This window comes from Pipistrellus hanaki (assembly GCF_964339955.1).
Source record: "Pipistrellus hanaki genome assembly, chromosome: X".
NCBI lineage: Eukaryota > Metazoa > Chordata > Mammalia > Chiroptera > Vespertilionidae > Pipistrellus > Pipistrellus hanaki.
In genome coordinates, this window is record NC_140524.1 from 23,746,232 (window position 1) to 23,769,371 (window position 23,140).

Genomic DNA, 23,140 nt, shown 5'->3' on the forward strand with positions numbered 1-23,140 from the left:
TACTTTCCTGCATTAGTGATGAAGGTGAAGGAAAGAAGAAAGGGGGGGGGGGGAAAGGAGTACTATTTCCCTGAGCAATTTTGATGAAGTATTTTACTATTTAAGTGTTTCTTAGTAACATTGGTTTTAACATTCATTGTCCATTAAGAATTTGCTAATAACTGGAAAGGAAATAATATATATGCATTTATTCAGCAAATATTTACTGAGAATCTTCTAACTGCCAGTCACCTTGCAATGAATGAAACAGGAAAAATTTCCCATCCTCACAGAGCTTTCATTCTAATGCACTAATTGGCTTTGCATGTATAAAGAATAGCTTTCAATTAAGGAATTAAATCAGGGAGGCTGAATGCTTAGGAAACCACATGGAGTTTAGTAACATGCTTTTTAAAATGTTTGTACAAGTGGTATTATATTTTAGAGAATGTACAGAAGAGACCTGAACTAGAGTTCTGAATCTTTTATGGATTATTAGTTGCTTAATCTAGGACAAGTGACTTAAACTCTCTGAACCTTGCTTTCCCATCTAAAATATGGTATGGTTGTATTAGAGCCCCTCTGCCTCTAACAATATGTGTATTTTTCCTCATTCATTCATTCTTTTTAAAAAATTTTTATTATTTAAGGTATTACTAATAGTAGTATATATGTCTGTTTTTCCCCCCAACTGACCTCACCCCTGGCCTCCCCTAACCCCAGCACTTGCCCTTGTCCCCCTACCCCCAGTATCTTACATCTGTTGGTTGTGCTTATATTATATGCATGCATACAAGTTCTTTGGTTGATCTCTTAACTCCACAACCCTCCCCTACCTTTCCACTGTAGTTTGACAGTCTGTTTGATTCTTCTTTGCCTCTGTCTATTTTTGTTCAACAGTTCATAATGTTCTTTATTATCAAAAAATGAGTGAGATCATGTGATAGTTATCTTTCACTGAGTGACTTATTTCACCTAGCATAATGCTCTCCAGATCCATCCATGCTGTTGCAAATGGTAAGAATTCCTTCTTTTTTACATTATCATAGTATTCCTGTGTATATATGTACCACACTTTTCTAATCCATTCATCTGCTGATAGGCATTTAGGCTGTTTACAAATCTTAGCTATTGTAAATTGCACTCCTATGAACATAGGGGCACATATAGCCTTTCTGATTGGTCTTTCTGTTTTCTTGGGATATATTCCTAGAAGTGGTATCACTGGGTCAAATGGCAGTTAGGGGCAATCAGGCTGGCAGGGTAGCTGTTAGGCATCAATCCAACTGGCAGGGGAGTAGTTAGGGAGTAATCAGGCTGGCAGGCAGAATTGGTTAGGGGCAATCAGGAAGGCAAGCAGGTGAGCAGTTGGGAGCCAGCAGTCCTGGATTATGAGAGGGATGTCCGACTGCCCATTTACGCCTGATCCATAAATTTTGTGAAGGATGTTGCCCTGTGGTCAAGAAAGATCTCTTGGTGGAACCCAAAGCATGTTAGATTTGTATGGGTTCAAAGTTAGCTAAATGTACCTATGCGCCATTAAAAGAGCCCTGTTAACTGAAACATTTTTATTTATTATGCTAGCTTCATCTATCTTAGGGTATTGAACAAAATAATAAAATAAAGTAAGTATTGTGGTATGGAGAAAAGCTATTATTCCATACTCCCATTTATATACCTCTGAGAAATATTTTTTAAACAACTTTTATCATTGATATATATTCTCCAGGAAAGGAAGGAAGACAGGAAGACAACAAAAAGAGGAAAGGAGAAAGAAAAGAAATCAAACATATCTGTAGATAGAATAAGGATAATGTAGTCCAGGAAGTAACTCTTTCATGCTTAGTACCCTCGGGTTATAATTAACTCATACTTAAATTACTGACCTAATATAATGATGGGACTAGGGAATAGTGTCAAACTATTTTTTTAAAAAATTACTTATCAATATACATTTAATAATATGAAGTTCTATAGCCTGAGGATGTGTGTACCCTCTATTTGTACCATTTATAAAGGTTAGTTTTGTGCTGCATGTCTCATCTATATATAGTTAAAACCTTTTCAGAGCTTTTCATTCAATTTCTCATTTAATTTAGTCTTAAGTAAAGTTACAACTTCATATTGTCAATGGATTGTAACTTCGTTATCTTTATAGGTTAGGTTTTTGTTTATTTAAAAATATTTTACTTTTAGTCAAGAAAATTTATGAAGTTCAAAGATCCTAATAGAGAATAAGACTTACAAGTGGAGATACTTGATTAAAAAAATATTGACACTGAAGAAAATATAAATATCCATATCAGCTATGTTATCAGAGCTATTTATAACCCCCTACTATGGATGTACCAATTTCTCAAATTTAAAAAGTTAAATAAGTCATTGTCTCTCTAAATAAAGTCATTTTACGTCCTTTTCATTTTTATCTTTTATAAATACAATCAATTGAAAGATAAATGAGGAGGGGGTTTTCACAGATCTAGTCTCAGGGAGTACCACATAAGCCTATCATTTGTCCTTCTCACCTCCCCACAACCACCCCATCTTGGCTTGAGATAAACATTGGCTTCCAAGATTTAGTTGGAATCTTCAAATTAGCAAGCTTGACTTATATTAGCTGCCTCCTGCACACCTCCTACTGGGGATGTGCCCACAACCAAGGTACATGCCCTTGACTGGAATCTAACCTGGGACCCTTCAGTCCACAGGCTGACACCCTATCCACTGAGCCAAACTGGTTACGCCTTAGCTGATGTTTTTGAATATTTATTCAAGTTGCAGCATGCATCATTACTTCATTTTTCCCCCCAAATACTATTTTATTGTACAGGTATAACACATTTTGTTTTCTTTGCATTTTATATGAACCCTGAGCAACTACTGTTCTATCAGGTTTCTTTGACCACCTCTGGATTCAGTTTGGCTCACCCTTCACTTTGAGGACAGGACAGCCAAACTGTCAGTTCTACCATATCCATCACACTTGACCACCACCTAAATGCTAGCCTCTCCTTGACCTGGCTTCAACTCTCTCTGTCTTTCTCTATATGTCTTTGTAATTATGCTTTCCTGGGTTTTTTTTTCCCCCTCAGTTCTATGTGTGTGGCTAACTTGTTCCTCCTATAATCAGCACACCTCCTATAGGGGTTTATACTTCCCTTGTGAGTTTGAAGCTTATCAATTCTGCTTACACAACTGCTTGTACTTTACTTTGTGGCATGATGCCTTAGTTCCCTCTGTGATTCAATCTTAAGCTGATCCTGATTCTCCCTTGTCATGTTACTGAGCTGGATGAGATTGACAAAAACCACAAAGAGGCAAATTTCAAATTTGCATGATAATCATAAAAAAAGCATCAAACTTCCCACAAATGTTCTTTTTTTGGCACAAAATTTGACATTTTTAAATGTAAAAATATCTATGATGTTAACACCTTCAGAAAATTTGACATATGAAGTCTTGAAGCATGTTGTTAATACAACAAAATAGAACACATATCAAATCGCATATATATCAACATATATGCAACTCCAGCTATTAAAAATATCTGCATTATTAACCAGTACACCTAGTAAGTCCCCTCCTTTCCTTGGTCACTTCTTGATCCAGACCCACTAAAGTAGCAGTACCTTTCCTGCCTCTCTTACCATGTTTCTCTACTCTCATATCTTTACAAGGCTATAAGGTAGCCTTCACCCATCTCCAAGGCAAGCCTTTCATTCAATCTCCTCTACACACATGGCTCTTAATAATAAAGCTGCTTCCTGTGTATTCCCTATGGAGCTTTGAATCTTATGCAAGACGAAACCTCTTTAGTTCTAGATTAGGTGTCCAGCCTGGGTCCTAGTTCTACCATGGGTTGGTTGTGTAATATTGAGGAAGTCATTATCCTTCAATCTTCTATTGTAAAAATGAATTGGATAAAATGGTCTCTAAAGTTCTTTCTAGCTCTAACAGGCTAGGAGATTCTATGACAAGAATATTTGAGGGATAGGGAGTGTGAAAGGAGGAGGACTTCCACAAAACTGACTCGATGACTTTGAACTTCTATTTCTTTCCTGGATGGCTTCCCAAGCAGTTCAAAGTAAAAGTGATTCAAAAGGAGCTCCAGGGTGTAATCATTCTCATTAGGACAGATATAAGTTCTTTCTTTATTTGACTCCTCCAGGTATCTTTGGGGCTGTAGAGGAGCAGATAAGTTGGCTGTTTGAGATGTTGTCAGAGTTGTTTTTAGTTTCTGATATTGGAGAGTTTGGAGTGAAATTCACATAATTACACCTTAAAGAAAATGTCTGCCCCATAATACCACATAACCCCAATGGGCTTCTGAGCAAAATAAATGGAATTCAAAGTCTGTTGCTCCAAGTAATATTTGACACAACCACCCAGAATGAAAATTAAAAACCCTCTAACCACAGAAATATATCAGTAGGGGAAGAGATACATCTAGAGAAGTGCCAAGGGCTGAAGGCAAGTAAGAGAAGAGCAATAATACAAAGTTGCTGAAAAAAAATAAGTGAGGAAGACAATGTTCACTCTTTCCGAAGACCCTGCAGGCTAAGGGTAATCTTTGATCTAGTTGTCCTTGTGTGCATTGCTGTGAACTTTTAAGCATTTATGTAGCAGTTTATATTTTACCAAGTACTTTACAATACTTTTATTTGGCTTAGTAAACTTTTCCTGGAATCCCATCTACTTTATGATCAGGAGAGTCACTTCTTGTTTGCTTAGCACCTCCATGCACACAGTCTCACACAATAGGCCACTTGTTCTGGCAGGAGAGCAGGTGCAAAGGGTTGAGGAGCTGAGGACACCTGCAGTTACTGGGGCGGTTGGAGTGGGGGTGGTTTACACTTCAGTTCACCTTTTCTTCCCTCTGTTATTCTTTAGTTTTATTTTATGGCTGACAACTAGAGAGCGACAGTGCCAGCTTTGGACCTGCCAGGGGCAGAGCTATTCTGAGAGTCAGATACTGGCAGTGGTGAGCACTTTCCCTGTGTCTCTGTGCCAGTTACTCTGCCCATGCCCATGGTTGCCACTCTCTTCCACAAGGCCAACTTGCTGAGTGTCTTTCCTTCTACCTTATGGCTCTGACTGCAGCCTGGATTCTGGGACTCTAGGAATGATTTGAATGGAAGACAACAGAAGTAGCATTTCTATTTTCTGTGGACAAGACCTTTAAGTGTTCTTGGGCAAGTCTAACATCTTATTCTTGCTAATTCCTTCTATTTCCTGTCATCCACTCTATGCCAGTGCTTTGAGAGGTCATGGTGTGAGATGGTATGTCTGTAGATGGGTCTTGAGGTAGTAGAGCTGCATACTCTGAATCACAGGTTTGCCATGGATTCCAACACAGTTACTAGGTGAAGATTTCATTTTCTGAGGACCAGATTTGCCAAAGCCAAAACCAGGATGTAGTCTATGAAGTTCAAATTGGATATTGTGTGCCAGAACATTGGAAATTTCTATTACTGAGCACAGGGCTACGTAGATAATTGATGGATAAGTACTAAATAGAGAGCATTTGCATTGTTCCTGAAGGAAGACAGAAAATTCTTTCTCTGACCCAAAGAAACCCTCATATTTGTAATCTCAGAAATTATTGTCTTGACTGTAGCAAATATAACAGGTATGTCAGTGGATTTGTTTTCACAACAGTGACATGTCATTTAGTCAGACCCAGAAATGAGTTCAAGTTTATACCATTAGGAAAGGGTTTGTGATGCAAATCAATATTACTAACAGGTGTGTAACTTGGAGCAAGCCCAGTGTGAGAACTAGTGATTGGCCTATGGGGATGGCACAGGTGCTGGAAGGAGTGGTGCTTGGACTGTGGGAACTCATCTGTGTGGCTGGCCCAAGTGGAAAGTGATCCACCACTTGAATAATATTCCCTGGGGCCCAGGGAAAGAACTCTACCATTTTCTAGGTAAGCATTGCTTTCCAAAGTGGTGCAATCTGATGGGTGGGATAAAGTGGTAGCTGACCTTGGCAGGGCCCAGACAAAAGTCTAGTAAAAGTAGGTCCTTAGTAGAAGCAGTTTTAAGGGAAACGGCCCCAGCAGAAACAGGCTGACAAGAGCTGGGCAGAGTAGGGCAGAGTTTCCACAACCTAAGTTGCGCTTTGAGTAAGGCCTTCAGTCTCAGATGAGTTCAGCAGACATTTATTGACTACTTACTGTATGTCAGGCACTGGGTAAAGCATAGTACTGACCACAGACAGATGTAAACAGGAAACCAGGACAGAGCTCAGGTCATACAGCCTGAGTCAGTATAGTTTGCAAGTGGAAGCCATGCCTAAATATCTGGGGTTTGCTCCAAAAACATGAAATACTGGTTTCAAGGGCCAAGACTAATTTCAGAGGCTGGGGCCTGATAGACCAGTTTGCTAAGCTATTACTTTCCTGTTTTTGTCACTGTTGGCTCAGGACATGGGTTTCAAAATATGCAAGTGACTGTGGCTAAGACAAGAGGAGCATCAGAAAACAGTGGCAGGAATTTTGAGCTTTCTTTTAAAGTATTTCAGCAGAACCCATTCATATGAAACAATTTGTCTTCCTCTCATGATCTTTGGCGGTTCATAAATAAGGTTCAGTAGGACATGCAAAATAACATTTTAGGAGGCTTTCCTTTGTGTTGCCACATATATTTGAAATGCAAGGAAAAAAATCCACAAGTACAATATTACTTTTTCCTAACTCAGACTTACCTCTCTCTCAAATTAGTCGAGTTGGTGAGGTGTGATTATAGGTAGACTTTGAGAGTTCTATTTCTCATTTTGAATATCACTGCATTAAAGAATGATGCTTGCCCTAGCCAGTTTTACTGATTGGATAGAGCTTTGGCCTGTGGACTGAAAGGTCCCTGGTTCAATTTGGGTCAAGGGCACATGCCAGGTTGCAGGCTCCATCCTCAGTAGGGGGCATGCAGGAGGCAGCTGAAAAATTATTCTCTCTCATCATTGATGTTTCTTTCTCTTCCTCTCCCTTCCTCTCTGAAATCAGTAAAAATAAAAATAAAATTTAAAGAATGGATGCTTGTTATGGACCCTATGTGTACCAGAGAAAAACAAAACAGTGTTCTGAAGAGATTTGAAAAAGTGTGTGGTTAATTCATTACTTATGACACTTATACAAAGTGGAAGCAGAATCCTACATAACAAAGGGTAATATGCAAATTGTCCCCTCGGCCAGGAGTTTGACCAGTTTGACCAGGGGACAGGGCTAGCTGACCAACTCCTGCATCCCCTCCTCCTGGCTGGCCCAGCCCAATAAGCCCAATCAGGGCAGGCTATCCGGACCCCCACAGTGCATGAACTAGAAGCACCATGCTTCTAGTATATCTCTCTCTATATATATAAAAGCCTAATGTTCAAATTGTCCCCTCAGGAGTTCAACTGGGAGAACAGGAGTTCAGTCGCTCGCAATGACATGCACTGACCACCAGGGGGCAGTGAATAACAAAGGAAGGCCTTAGCAGGTAGCTGGCAGCCAGGGAAGGGAGGTCCCAGTGGCAGCCAGAAGGCCCCTATAGGCCCTAATCACTCGCCAGGCCTAGGAACCCTACCCATGCACAAATTTCATGCACCAGGCCTCTAGTTGTCTATAAGAGAGAGAAGGAATATGGAATGTGGGGAGAGGAGAGAGTGGAATAGGCTTTTGACATCCAAAATTGGTCACTTGGGAAACTTAACGTCTGCCCAAGTAAATGATTTGTTCTTAGTAAATTAATTTTGAAACATTTGAAGTCCTATCCAATAAACCCCCCTCACAGATGCCCTGTCACCTACACACTTTATCAGGACATCTCTGCCAAAAAGTTCCTTATAGCCACGCCTATATGCTCAGTGCTACCTACTCACAAGTCATTGCTTAATCATAATACTAAGGTAAGCTCTGGTACTTTTGGCCTTGCTCATTTTCCCAAATTCTAAATCATCCCTACCCTTGCTTCAACTCATACTTTATCTAGGATAGGGGTGTCGAACTCAATCAGAGAAGGGGCCAAAATCTAAAATCCAGCCTAAATCGCGGGCCGAATGGTTTACTGAACAGTCATAAACTGACAATGTCATAAACTGACAGTGGAGTGCAGTGATGACAGTGCGGTGCGTGCCACATTGTAAGGCCTGGCGGGCTGGATTTGACCCGCGGGCCTTGTGTTTGACACATGTGATCTAGGACATACTTAGACAACTGAGACTCTTTAATTTTTTAAGATCTCTCAGTGCTGGGATGAGCAGATTTGAAGCTTCCCCTAACTTTTCATTATAAGACTTTATGATCCTCTCTCCAGACATACTTTTAAAATTACATTTATTGAACACCTACTGTATGTCACATACTGTGTTTGGTGCTTTCAGATAATGATGATAACAGCCTATATATATATATATATATATATATATATATATATATATATTGGCTGGGCACTCATCTAAGCACATTGCCTATGGTACCTCAATTTACTAATATCCATTCATCAACTAATCCTCAAAACAATGCAGGTGGCATTATCCCATTTTACAGATGAGGAAACTGAAGCTCAGCAGGGTTTGATTACTTTTTAAAAGTCACAGAATAATTGGTAGAACCAGATTTTGAACCTGTCCGTGTCTTGACTCCAAGGCCAGTGCTCTTTCCACCACCTGACTCAGCCTTTCTAAAATGTCTTATGTACTCACCATCTCAGTAAATTGTGAGACAAACTGAATTTCACCTCTTAAAAATTTAATTACTGACCATTATTTTGAAAAACCGTTACTTTGGCACAGTGCTCCCATGTGTTGTTGAGGTATGTGACCTATTTTCTGACCCCTTCTTTTTGATGCCTCTATTTTGGGAGAGTTATAGCTTCATTCATGTTCCACCAGCAGTAGTACCAATTAATAACCTGAATGACTACTGCTTGGTCTCTCTGGGGCCCAATTTGTCTATCTGTAGGAGGACAGCATTGGACTGATTTCAAGAGTTCATTCCAACTCTGAAATTTTCATGAGTTAAAAGTCTAACTTAAACAACTTAAAAAAAAAAAAGGTAAAGATCATTTTCTTTTGGTTTAACTCCAGTGGCACAAAAAACAAACAAACAAACAAAAAAAACCCACATCTGTTTTTCTGGCCTAATTCTTTGGGCTAGAAGGAGTTGGTAAATGAGTTTGGACTAATTGAATAATCAACCTCCATCACACACTGTAGTCTGTTATATCCCTCCCTTTCCAATTATTGAGCTTTTGAGTTGAGGTTTTTTTTCTTTCTGTTATTGTAAGATTTAAAATAGGTCAGAGTCCTCTTCTCCTCATTGGTCTATTCCGCACCAACAGAGAACTCTGCCGGCTCCGCCTATCCCGGCCTAGTATCCTGACTGGCCATGGTCAGAGCCCAGGAGGCAGGCCTTACCAGTGTTTTCACAGATACTGAAGTTCTCATAAGAAAGAATCCCTTTGCTTCCTTCTGTACTTTTCTGTCTCCTTACCTACAGGCTCCTCTGAAGAGTTTGCTTCTTCAGACAAACATTCAGATGATCCAATCTCAGACATTTTCTCTCTCCCGTCCCTTCTCTGCTGGGGGCTGCTCTCTGCAGCCGTTGACTCTTCTCCTTATGACAGTGATAGCAACTTCTCAAGCTTTCTTCACCATCTAGAAAATATTCTTTGCTTCCTTACGTTTAAATGACTTCTTTATTATATTCCAAGACCAATATTTTAATCTGTCCTCACAGTGAAGTTTGAAAATAGGCTAAAAACTGACTGATTCTAATACGGTGATTCCCTTATATAGCTAATGTCTACTAAATGAGATATAAATGGGTTTACATCTTCCTGGTTTCTTCTCTTTTTCTACCTTTCCATTGAAATCTATTTGTAATTTCTGGAAGTCTGTTGCTTGAGAACACAGGTATTTCTTGAAGTATGATGGATATATTTGTTTCTAGCACTTTCCAGGCTAAAATTTGTTCCAAAGTGGTGTTGCTGTGCCAAAAATTATGAAAATATTTTTCTTTAAATATGTGCACAAACCTGGCCAGTGTGGCTGTTGTGGTTGGAGCATCACCTCACTTCTCAGTCAGGGCACATACCCAGTTGGGCATGTGAAAGAGTGATGTTTTCTTACATCTAGGGTTCTCTATCTCCCCCTTCCTATCTCTAAAAAGTCAATAAAAATATGTGCCTAAGCAATAAGAATCCAATTGTTGCCATCTTTCTTAAAAGCATTTGCAAAACTCAGCTATTTTAACAGTTGCTTTGTTTTTCTGTTCATTTTCATAAATTAAAGCTTAGTTTTGGATAGGAAAAAAAAACACACAACTTAATAGACCTCCTACGAGGGCTTTTCTACCCTGTATTCTAATTTTGTTTTTAAGCTATTTTATGTTCTTTAAATTACCCAATTTTCCACAGTGATTATTGTAACAGGAGTACTTTTCCAAGGAAACAGCCTGATAAACCACTGGGTTGGGGGCTACATGCAATACTACAATCTTTCCATTAGATGGCAATGTGAGAATGTGAGATCTGTAACTTGTTGGTTGCTGTCTATAACAGGCAGTAAATTAAACTTTTGTGAAATCAAATATTTTTGGAGGAGGGGTTAGTTCTTCTAAGACTTGCTCTCAAACTCTTGTTACCTTCTATTGCCTAAGGGAATAGTAAAGTTAACTTTCTAGCAGATTTCCTGTCCTAACTCATTACCCGTGGTGTCAAAATCAGCAATGTGCATTTAAGAAACCTTTAAAAGAAAGGAATCCCTTCTAAATGTGAGAGTTGTGACACTAACAACTTGTGCTGTTAGGAAAGTCCCTCTCTGGGTCTCCGTTATTTTTATTTACACGATGAGTGGATTGGATAAGTTGATCTCTTAAGGGTGCTTCCATTTGGAATGGTCTACATTTAAATTTGGTTTCCTTCTACTACACCCTTGCTGCCTCAGCCAGCATAGAAATGGGAAGAAAAGATCACCCATTTTACGCTTGTTTGATTCTATTCCTCTTCTACAAGTGCTATCTTTGCTTCAACTGTCCCAAAACAATCATGCCCAGATGTCCTGTTTTAATTGGGTTCCTTTTCTCTTATGGCTTGTGCACAGGTTTCCACCCCCCTCTTTTTCCTCTCTCATCCCCAACCAATCTGCCTGAACAGAAGCATGCCCCCCATTTAACTTCACAAATAGGTTTTTCTTGGTATTATAGCAGTCATTTTTGTGCTAAACAGATACCAAAGTAGATGGGGCAAGGAGATGATGCCACATGTAATGCTTAAAGGTGACACTTCTAACATCACACACAACATGTCCAGTTAAGAAAACTTTAGATCTGGGAGGTAGGAACTTCCTTCTATTTATTTTCCCTCCTCAGCTGGCCAGTATTCATTGCCAGAACCATTTCAAAGCTTTAGGAAAGAAACAATATTCTGAAGAGAGGACAATTAATCTAATTGGAGGTTAGTGGTACTGAGCAGACAACCCATTATTAAAATCCCCCATGGCCAATAGTGTCTCCATTCCTGACGCTCTGGGCAATGTTTAGATGAGGAAAATTATGACTGTGATGGCTCATCCACATGCAAAGCCTATAACGAACCATGTGCACCAGTGGCACAGAAGGAGCGAGTGGAAAATAAATACTGAATTAATACAAAGCTATGGAGACACCGCGAACTGAATCCCTCTTGGCTTGGAGCTCAAAGTATACATGTTATGTAAAATTCCCTAAGAACACATCACATATGTCACATTGCTATAGCCAAAGTGGCAAAGGCGTCAATCACAACTGTCTCCTGCATTCATTTTCCTTTTTTCCTTAGAGATTTCAAATCACCTTTGGTGTTTGTCTAGTGGCATGGTGGTGGTGGGTTATTTATTTCTCTAACTTCAACACCTTATCTCCCAGGAATGTAAATATTTCACTGAATAGCAATACTGTGGACCTCTGTTTGGGAGAAGAAACCCCATACACAGGGCTCTCCCTAAGGGCTTTTAAAAGGCAAGCCTAGGAATCTGCTGAGTCGGTAAAGAGAGACATTGCTGCAGGCACTGTTGTGAGCCTTGTAGGACAACACTACTAGCTTGCAAATTGTCATATACAGTGAAGCAGTGTGGTTAGGAAATGTCAAATATTTATTCAGTATGGGTTATTTCTAAGGAAGCAACAGTAGAATAATGATTAAGAACAGAGACCTGGAGATAGACTCACAAAGTTCAAACTCCAGCTTTGCTATTGACTAGCTGTGTGATCTTGGGAAAGTGACTTCACTTCTCTGTGCCTCAGTTTCCTCATCTGCAAAAAAAGGCTGGTAATAATAGTTTCTATCTCATAGGGCTGTTAGGAGGATTAAATGAGGCAATGTAGGTTTTCTTTTTCCTGTAACAGTAACTGGAGCTGAGAAAGCACTCAGCTTTTATTATTATTATTATAAGTACCACAATGTGCTCTAGGTAGTACAAAAGGGAATTAACCAAGCTATTATTATTATAAGTACCACAATGTGCTCTAGGTAGTACAAAAGGGAATTAACCAAGCTATTATTATTATAAGTACCACAATGTGCTCTAGGTAGTACAAAAGGGAATTAACCAAGCCTCAGCCTCCAAAGACATCACTGACTATATGGGATGGCACATGGAATGTACATAAAAGGAGCGTGAACAACTCAGGACTGTCTCTACTGTACATTTAGATGCAATGGCAGCACGTCAGGATGCATCAGAGTGGCTCAGTGAGGTCCTCAGTTCTCATTAGGAGAGAACTTCAGGCATCTATAGGGAAGGAGAGTGAGAACCTGAATAAGTTAGCAACTACCAGCATCAGTGGTATCAATACTTTTGGATACTGCTTTGTACAGCAGATAAAATAAAAGCAAGTTGTAGGTCTTAGCCACAGGACAGCTCTTCCCAACACTTTTGTAACCAGAAACCATGCCTAATTTACTAGAGTCCTTTGAGGATTTAAATAGCACACTGATGGAGCAGAATAGTGTATGCTATTTCAACTTTTAAAAAGTTTGGCAAGCTTTAAACCCCAAAGCTGTTTTTGGAAAATTGAGTTACCATGGAATTGGGGACCAGTATTTAGTCCTTGTTGCTTATAGAGAGCTTGGAGATAAGAAACAAAAAATAGAGCAAAAAGGACACTTTTATGAATGGCAGAAAATAATATAGTGAAGGTGCAAGAGATCATCTGGGGAATAATTTGATTTAATACTTATAAATGAGCTGCAAGAAGGAGTGTAGTGTAAAATCCCTAAGTTAGCAGATGTCTTTGCACTATTCCAATGAAGATAATAAACTTCAGGAAAATGTTTGTTTTGTAGGAGTGGGCATAAAAGTGGCCAGCAAGCTTTGATATAAACATATCCAAGGAAATGTCTCTAGAGACATTTATTTCAGAAGATTTATATGAACCTTACCTTTTTTTATCTATGAATATGGTCTCTGATTCAGGCACAAGTAGGTATAAATAAAGAGAAGATGGAGTTGGTGGTGTCATACAAGGGAGATGATATTTAAACAGAGAGGGATATATATATATATATATATATATATATATATATATATATATATATATATATATATATAAAAGCCCAGCGACCGAATGGTAGAATGACCAGAACAACTGGAACAATGGTTGCTATGATGTACACTGCAGCGGCCAACCCACCTGATCTCCTAAACTCCTAAGGCCCCTCCACCTGGCCAGCCTGACCTCAATCAGCCCCACATCCTTCTACCCTGCTCTGAGGTATCCAAGAGCTGCCCTTTTCAGAGGATGACCTTTTTTTTTTATTGTTCATATTATTACAGACATCCTCTACTTCCCCCCTCCACTCAGCCCCCGCCTCACCCCAGGCCTTCACCACACTATTGTCTATGTCCATGGGCTCTGCATATAAGTATAACCTGACTACACTATTTTAATTGAAAAAAATATATATATAGGGGAAATTTATGCTGCAAATGGCTTGGGAAAGCCTCCTGAAAATAAACCCAGCTCCAAGGCGTATGGGAAATTGTGGGAGGAGCAATTGGAAAAGAAAGGAGAAGTAAAGAACATGCAAGAGTCTTTCTCCTTCAAATGAGTAGAAAGCACACTCAGAGTTAAGGTCTTAACTGTGTGTTTCCCTGGCCAAGACCCAGGACCTCCCGTAGCATTGCCATTGGCCCTTACTCTTCTGGACTATACACTAGACTGAGAGCATAATAAAGACTTTATCTGTTTTGGTTATTGTTTTACTTCCAACACTTAGAAATAAGGATGTTGAATGAATGTTTGTTGACTATTAAATGAGTGTTCTTATTGTAAAGAGATTCTATTATATCTGCAGTGGTTTATTTTTGTTCCATGGGATCATCGCACGGTTTAAAAGTCTGAAGAGAGCTTGTGGTCAGTTTGACCATTGGTGCCAAATATAAGTCAGCTTTCACTTTGCTTCAGACTCTCTTGTGACAAACTTTCTCTTTACCTTCACCTTTGCAGATACAGCCAGAAGGCGGCGAGGAACGGAATGAAGAATCAGTTCAACCTCCATGAGCTGAAGATGAAGGGCCCTGAACCCGTGGTTTCCCAAATTATTGACAAGCTGAAGCACATTAACCAGGTATGTGGAACTATATCCAACAAGAATGAAAATGTCAAAGAAGTAAGGGATGGATGATGTTCACTGCGCAAACTGAGTTCTTGGGATTTTGGAGAGGTAGCCATTGTTTATTCTTTTTTTTTTTTTTTTTACAGTGTAAAATTTTTATATTTAGAATTAGGCAGCTGGATTCAGTTTAGATGATTCCAATTTTGTTGGCAACATCCAAAGCATCATAGTCAGGAGCCAGTCGAACATATGCCTTCTTCTCACCATCAGGGTGTTGACCTTGGCCACATCAATGTCATAGAGCTTCTTCACAGCCTGTTTGATCTGGTGCTTGTTGGCCTTGACATCCACAATGAACATAAGTGTATTATTGTCTTCTATCTTCTTCATGGCTGACTCGGTAGTCAGGGGGAACTTGACGATGGCATAGTGGTCAAGTTTGTTTCTCCTGGGTGCGCTCTTCCGAGGATATTGAGGCTGCCTCCGGAGCCTTAGTGTCTTTGGCCATCGGAAGGTGGGTGACGTGAGGATCTTCTTTTTTTTTGTGGCTGTGGACGCCTTTCAACACTGCTTTCTTGGCCTTCAAAGCCTTTGCTTTGGCTTCAGCTTTGGGAGGGGTAGGGGCTTCCTTCTTCGCTTTCGGTGCCATCTTCGCCATTGTTTATTCTTTTTCAAGGATTCCCTTTGCTAAAAAGAATTTTTGACCCTCGTTTTTCACCCCATTTTTAAATCATAAAGATTATATTGTAATATTAGAGAAAACTTGGAAAATAGATGAAAAAGTATTTCTCACAGTGTCATTACTGTATCCCAACTTCTTCATTTTCATATCTTCTTTTCTAATATTCAGAAACATCACACTCAGACTTTTTATATGATTAGAAGTATACAAATGATTTAGCATTCTTAAAATTAGCACTATATTGGAAACACTTTTTCATGTTGCCACAAATCCTCATATTAATCATTTTTGTGGCCGTAATATTCTTTTAAGTATTCATCATAATTAATCAGCTTGCTTTTGCTGCACATTCAGATTACTTCAAATATTTTACCATTATAAATAAAGCTACATCTTCATACATAATGCTTTCTCCTGATATGAGATCATTTTCTTAAAATACTGGAGTTATTGACTTAAAGGATATGAGCACTTTTATTCATGTTTCTAAATTGCTTTCCAATGGGGATGTATCAGCTCTCACTGCCACCAGTAAGATGCAAGACGACCAGCTTTACTACGCCTGTAACAACGTTTGATTCACTGCCTGCACAGAGACACCCACAGATTTGCTTGACCTATACAGAGTTTTTCCTCATACGAAGTTTAGTAGCTAAGACACAAATAGAAGTTAGTTGTACCATCTGCTTGTGATTGCTTTGTGGCCACAATAAAAAAATGCCAGCATATATCAGAGTGACAGCATTTTTGCCCCATGATTCATGGGTGGGAGAGCCCTGGCACCACTGACTTCTATTTGTAGCCTAAGAAAAAACTTAATGAAACTAAAATCCTTATGCAAGGATAGCGGTTTCTGAATGAAAACATTGGCCTGATTTTGTTTTTTAATATGAAGTTTAGCAGTGAAATTTCTGCGGTTAGAAAATGTTTAGAAAGGCTTTCTAAATAGAGGAATATTTTATTGCAAATGGACATTGTGAAATTATTTACAACACACTTGGGTGTGACTCCTCCAGCGCCTAATAAAGAACTCTGCACTCAGTGAGCACATAATAAATAGTTGTTACTGCTGCTGAGCACATGATAATGGCAGTATTTGCATAACCATTTTTTCTATGAACTCACAACCTCACTAAGTTCTATAAAGCCTGGTTAAATACAGTATGATTATTTAAAAATGCATCTTCGAAGGGTTCAGAGCACAATTTAAACCACTAATGGCTGAACTGAGGGCATGGTACCTTTTCACCTGGGGACAATGGCAGTATTTGTCCTCTGAATTATTTCCAAATTACCTCAGACCAATTTTATCTGGGAAGCTCCACTCAATTGGTTAGACCCCAGCATTGGTGAGGCCAAAATCTGAGGTTCCATCACTGTTCCCATAATCCTAATTGAAGAATACTGTCAACAGAGATGTGTGATGAACCAAACTTAAAGAATACCCACTATGTGTTCAGCCAGGTTCTTTGGAGTTTAAGGGTTCTGCAGGAGTCTAAAACTGTTTTCACCGTTTTCTTCGGAGGGGAAGCACAGCATAGAAAGTGCTTACATAAAAATAAACAAATATAAATAAAAATGATGAAGAGCCAGAAGAGTAGTGCTGCTCTTTAATTTTGGGCAGTTTGCTGAGTGCTAAGCTGGGCCAGGTTAGTGTAAGGACTCCAGATAGATGCAGGTGTTAAGATCTGCCCTTAACAATGAGTAGGTAAAGACAAGCAGGGGAGTGGCATTCATAAGAAAGATTAGACAAGCACGTGTGGATGGACACCCCCCCACACACACACCAGGGAAAAAGAGGAAGCTGCATCAGATATGGCTTTCTGTATGATACAATGTTCACTAAAATATTTATAGTGAGTCCCTTTTGAAAACACTTAGTTAGAAGTTTGATATTAATACTATGGGAGAGCATGTGATATAGTCGAAAGAACATGCACTTTGGATTGATAGACCTGAATTCAGTTGTGGCTCTTACAAGGTATATAAACTTGCACAAATCACAAATTTCTCTGAGCTTTAGTTTCCTCATCTGTAGTATTTAGAGATACCTTAACAAGGTTACTGTAAGAATTAGAAAAAATATATATGATTATATAATTAAATACATAATATTTTATGTTACACATATTTTTAATATATAACATGTATTGACATGATAAGTGGCAGTTACGATGATTATATTCAGGACTAGAGGCCCAGTGCATGAAATTCCTGCACTTGAGAAGGGGGGGGGTTCCCTCAGGGCAGCCTACATTCTTTTGCAATCCAGGATATTTTGGACATCCCTCTCGAAATCCAGGACTACTGGCTCCTAACTATTCTGCCTGCCTGCCTGATTGCCCCTAACTGCTTTCCTAAATTTGCCCCTAAAACTCAAGCTTCTTTTTAATTTTTTTTTTACTATTTATATATTTTTTTATTTTAAAATTCAAGCTTCTTGAGAACATGAGTCATTTAACATTATTTCAAATTCCTTACAGAGAGCTAAGCATGGTAAACACAGCAAATACTTAATACTTGTGGGCTTCTGTACAAACATTTTCCAACCAGGAATGTTTTAATAGACAGTCTCCAAAATTTTGAACTGGAAAACCTAAAAGTAGAGTGCTCAGATTTCAGGCATCCGGTGGTATTACCAGGATTTCTATCCCAATTAAACTCTAATTCTGAGCTCTCAACAGTCTGGACAAACTGCCCTTCACTATCTCCAAAGTTTCTTATTCATCACTATCCCGTTTTCCTCTGCTTCAAATCAAGGTAACATATGAAACCTTTAATTCTGATCTTCCTCATTGCAAGGGAACAGCAAACCTCATTCGAAATAATTTCCCGCCAGGAGTCACATCCAAATACTGCAAAACTGAGGACCATAAGGCTGACTATGTACATGCGCAATAACAGGCTCATATTCTAGCTGTAGGCACCCAGGCATCCTCCACAATCCCATAATCCTCTGGTTGCATACTTCCGGTTTTTCTAGATCCTCCTTAAGTAGTGTTTCCTTCAGTTGCATTGCAATGTCCAGGGCCTCTAGTTGGAGAGAATTTTTCTGTTCTTTGACATTTATAGTTGTTTACTATTTGGAATCAGTGAAGTTTTGAAAGTACTGCCACTGCCATGAACATGTAGGTCCCAAACACAGTCATGAAACAATCGCCCATTCAGTCCACTGCTGGTGTTGTCCTGGTTCACAATGAAAAAGGTACTGTGCTGAGCCAATTTCCAATCAGATCTTCCTCTTCCTTCCCCAGAATACTTCAAACCTACTCCAGACTGACCACCCCAACCCTGCAGACCCTGAAGACTTTCCCCCTATTTCTTCGACTTTCCCCCATCAATCTCACATCCTATTGTGTTGCCTAGTGGCACCCCTAACAACTCCGTTGGGGGCAGGGCCAGCCTGGGCAAGGGGCTGTGGTCATTCTGGTTGTTACATCATTTTGGTCACTGGCTTTATATATATATATATATATATATATATATATATATATATATATATATATATATATTTTTTTTTTTTTTTTTCTCTATAGGCTGAACCTGAGTTTGAAAGGGAGCAAAATTCCAGTATTGTTACCAGCCTAATTTTGCTGCCCCAATTTTGTATTATTGCAGATCTCTTTGATCCACCTATTGTTTTCTCCTTTTTATTGTTTCCTTATATCCCTTTCCTCTAATTTCCAGCCACAAAAACTTCTCAACTTTAGGTAGGGACAAATATATTATCATAGTAGGAAAGGTCACAATTTACAATTCCTTTCTCTTACCTCCATCCGTGAATAGTATGTGAATATTTTTTTTCCCTTATAAAAGCCATTAAGCAACCAATTGTTTCACATCCATAGACTGGTTTTACCTGTTTAAGTTGAGCTGTTAAAATTGGTTAAAACATTGATTCCCCCCCCCCTCATCTTTGTTGCTTTCCATGGCTTTATTCAGGTCTTCAATAAAATTTTTGATCATAAACAAGAATGTTATGATGATGATGGTGATGATGATAATGATAATATGTTTATATTTGTGTAGCATTTGACTATATTTCAAACGAATTTTATGTCCTAAAAGACTAACTACTTGTTGGGGAAAATAGCCAACCTGGAATCTATAACATACAGCACTTTCACAGAATCATTCTTTTCAAGAACTCACTGTTACCATTGGGCATTATGTTATCCTCACTGCCCCCTGGGAGTTTGATAATAAATAGTGTTTGTTCTTTTTATAGCTAGATAAACTGAGGCAGAAAGCTATTAAGAGTTATGTGAGCATACTGCCAAACCATCCAGTCAGTACAGTTGAAAATTTGATCAATAATCCAGATGTTGTTTCCTATACACTGCCAAACATCTGGATTCACTGAATGCCTGACTAAATTGACCTAAAGTTTTAGTGATGGGAAGGTAGAATCAAGTTAACTTGTCCAAGTTCACATGTAAGTGAGTGGTGAATCCAGGAATTTAATGTTCTTTTTCTAAGCCCCTTGTTTGGTATTAAACTACAGTAGGATGCTCCAACATACATATCTATAAATACAGAGGCATTCTCATGTATTCTCATGTTTGTCCATCAAAATGAACTGTAGTTAGGCTATTTATAAGCACATCTCAAAATAACTCTTCACTTTCTTCCATGGAAATTCTCAGCTGCCTCCTTTCAGGTTATAATTGCTGTTGATAGCACTGGAAATAATATACTCACTAAGGGAATAAAGTAACATTATTTCCATATTGACGGTCCCATGGTGTAATCTTGAGGAGATAGGTTCAGGGTCAGGCCCAGAGCCCCTTTCCTGAGAAAGCCTGCAGGTGTGGAATGTCTTCCCTTCCTTCCAAGCCAGAGTTCATCTGTAGCATTCCCACGACTGGAAATGAGGATCTTTTTATTTCCTTTTCAGTTTCTAATTTGTGTGAAGATTTATTGTCTTGTTTTAGGAGAGGAATTGAAATCTTTAAAGTTCTCAATGTCAGCCCTGGAATTTGTAGGAACATATTGTGTGTTTTGTCATTTAAAAAAAAGTTTGTTTTAGTTATGTTCTGCTCCAAGGCTACTGCATAGACACAATTACCAAGAATGATCACATTGGGGGCCATTTGTCCTCTAACCCTATTCTGTTGGTAACATTTTCTCTCTCTTGATGTTAGCTATGTACTTAGTGCTAATTTAGCAGTCCCAAAACTGTTATAGACGTTATTGCTCCCAAGGAAATCTAGCTGTTTATTATTTTTCACAGTTTCACTTCAGGTTCAAATATAATTTCATAAATTGTTTTCTTGCCCATTGTAAACAGTTGAAGCCAGAACAGTCAATACCTGCCCATTTAGTGTCAGAGTTTTTCATTCAAAGTTTGATAATGTCTTATCTGTTTGGAATGGTTGACATATCCTGCTGAATGGTGGGAGGAGTAGACGAGATGGCATCTTAAGATTCCTTCCAGTTGTGTGATTTCCTGATTTGTGGTTCAAGGTCTGGCTTTAACCCAGCATCATCTTGTGAACAAGTTTTGTGACCTTATTCTCTGCTCTGCCACTTTTTTGAAAATACCCTATTCCCAGATCACTCTTTTCTACTTGATAACTTCTTATCTTTTCAGAGATTGTTCCCTTCCCACCAGTCTTCCAACCTGGGAGATGGAACTTACATTTGCCCTTCCCCTCAACCAGTTCTTGTTTTTCCACCTTGTTCTCATTAGGCTATGAAAATATTAAACTATAAAACACTTTTATATTTATCACCCCTAAGTTTCCCTACACCAGAGTTAGATCTAGTTAGTCATGTGACTCCATATGAATGATAATAATTCTGCCATGCATTTGCATAGCACACTTCAGTTTGTAAAGCTCTTTCATGTATCTTAGAAAAATTTACCTTCATAATGGCTCAGAGAAACAGGTGTTATTACCTATATTTGCCCAGTGAAAAACTGTGGGCACTAGAAGGCTAAGTGACCTACATGAAGTAAGTGGTAGAACTAGACTTACAATCGAGGGCTACTGATTTCAGTGTGTTGTGCTCTTTCCTTCTACTTCTAAAAAGACATGGCACACCTTGTTATGGTAAGCAAGATCCATATATAAAAGATATGCAGAAGCACACCTTACAGAAACTCATTGATTTGTCTAAAGATTTCTAAGTCCTTACTATGGTAATTTCTGTGGTCTAAAGTTCTAAAATCAGAAGCAAAGAAAGAACAAGCATGTTGTTTATCAAATCTCAATTGAAGGTCCTTAGATAACTACCACACTGTATAGTATAGAAACTGAGGTACTTTGTAGCATAGGTTTGAGTTATAGATAGCATACAATCTTTCTATTTGCTATCTCTAATTCATAGAATGATGTTAAATGATAAAAGAAAATTTTAAAATGTCGAAGTGAAATATCTTCACTTCATTCCCCTTCGTAAACACCTGAAAAGTATTTTTAAGATTCTTGACAGGCTACTTCAGAAAGCTAAATTTTTAATAAGTTAATTAGTAAGGTTGCCAGAGAAGTACCTAAGACATTCCTTAGTATGTGATTAAAAAGAAAAACTTTAAACAAATCTCAGGCATGATAGAATATAACTCTGAATAAATTATTTCATAGTCTTCTTACAATAACACCAGTGAGATTCATAAAACACTTCTCTGGTCCAATGGTTGTTAGGAAAGCCAACACCGATATAAAATTTTTAAATGAAAGAAAAATGTCTTGTCATGCTTCTTCATATATGAATAGCATGGCAGAACTCAAATTATTGCCATTTCCATATGGAGCCAGAATGTGTGTGTGTGTGTGTGTGTGTGTGTGTGTGTGTGTGTGGAGAGAGACAGACAGAGAGAGACAGAGAGAGAGAGAGAGAGAGAGAGAGAGAGAGAGAGAGAGAGAGAGAGAAAGAGATAGAGAGAGAAACAATGACATGTTAACAAGAGCCAATGAATGATGTTTGAATTTCAAAAGGACAATGTGTGTTAGTCTTCAAATACCAGACTTAGATTCTTTGGAGCTAAACATTATTTTATGAAGTAAAAGGGAATTAGTTGATACATTAAAAAACACATTTGTTTTAATATGTATTTATTTATTGATTGATTGATTGATTGATTGATTTTATACTTAAAAGGAATTTTCCCAGGAGTGATTTAGGAAAATTCTTTTTTTCTCCCATTTTTTATTAAGGTATTATATGTACACATAACTTACCATTGCTCCCCCTCATTCCACTCCCATACATGCCCTCACCCCCTAGAGTTTCGCATCCATTGCTTATGCTTATATGCATGCATGGAAGTCCTTCAGTTGATCTCTTATCACCCCCAACTCTCCCTAACCTTCCAGCTGTAATTTGACAGTCAGTTTGATGCTTTATTGCCTCTATATCTATCTTTTTGTTCATCAATTTATAATGTTCTTTATTATCCACAAATGAGTGAGATCATGTGGTATTTTTCTTTCATTGGCTTAGTTCACTTAGCATAATGTTCTCCAGTTTTATCCAGGTTGCTGCAAATAGTAAGAATTCCTTCTTTTTATGACAGCATAGAATTCAATTGTGTAGATGTACCATTTATTACTAACTCTGTTAGTTTTTTGATGGAGTCTTTCAGGATTTTTATGTACAATATCATGTCATCTGCAAATAAGGACAGCTTTACTTCTTGTTTTCCAATTTGGATGCCTTTTATTTCTTCTTCTTGTCCAATTGCAATGGCTAATACTTCCAATGCTATGTCAAACAGGTGAGAGTGGGCATCCCTGTCTTGTTCCTGTTCTTAGGGGAAATGGTTTTAGTTTTTTCCCATTTGAGTATGATGTTAGCTTTGGGTTTATCATATATGGTTTTTATTATGTTGAGTTATGATCCTTCTATTCCCACCTAGTTGAGAGTTTTTATCAAGAAAGGGTATTGGATTTTTTCAAAT

The 23,140-nt window shown here is 38.4% G+C and overlaps 1 protein-coding gene and 1 pseudogene across 2 annotated transcripts in view; one reads left to right on the top strand and one right to left on the bottom strand.

The window, feature by feature from the left end:
* Nucleotides 1-23,140, top strand: part of GPC3 (glypican 3) — a 341,076-nt gene that overhangs the window by 235,823 nt on the left and 82,113 nt on the right. Inside the window, exon 6 of the mRNA XM_084870253.1 lies at nt 14,447-14,567. Within this exon, the coding sequence (XP_084726379.1) occupies nt 14,447-14,567 (121 nt within the window). The remainder of the gene's footprint in view (nt 1-14,446; nt 14,568-23,140) is intronic.
* On the bottom strand, nt 14,688-15,204 carry LOC311615066 (large ribosomal subunit protein uL23-like; annotated as a pseudogene). Its single transcript has one exon. The product of its transcript is annotated as a large ribosomal subunit protein uL23-like (transcript).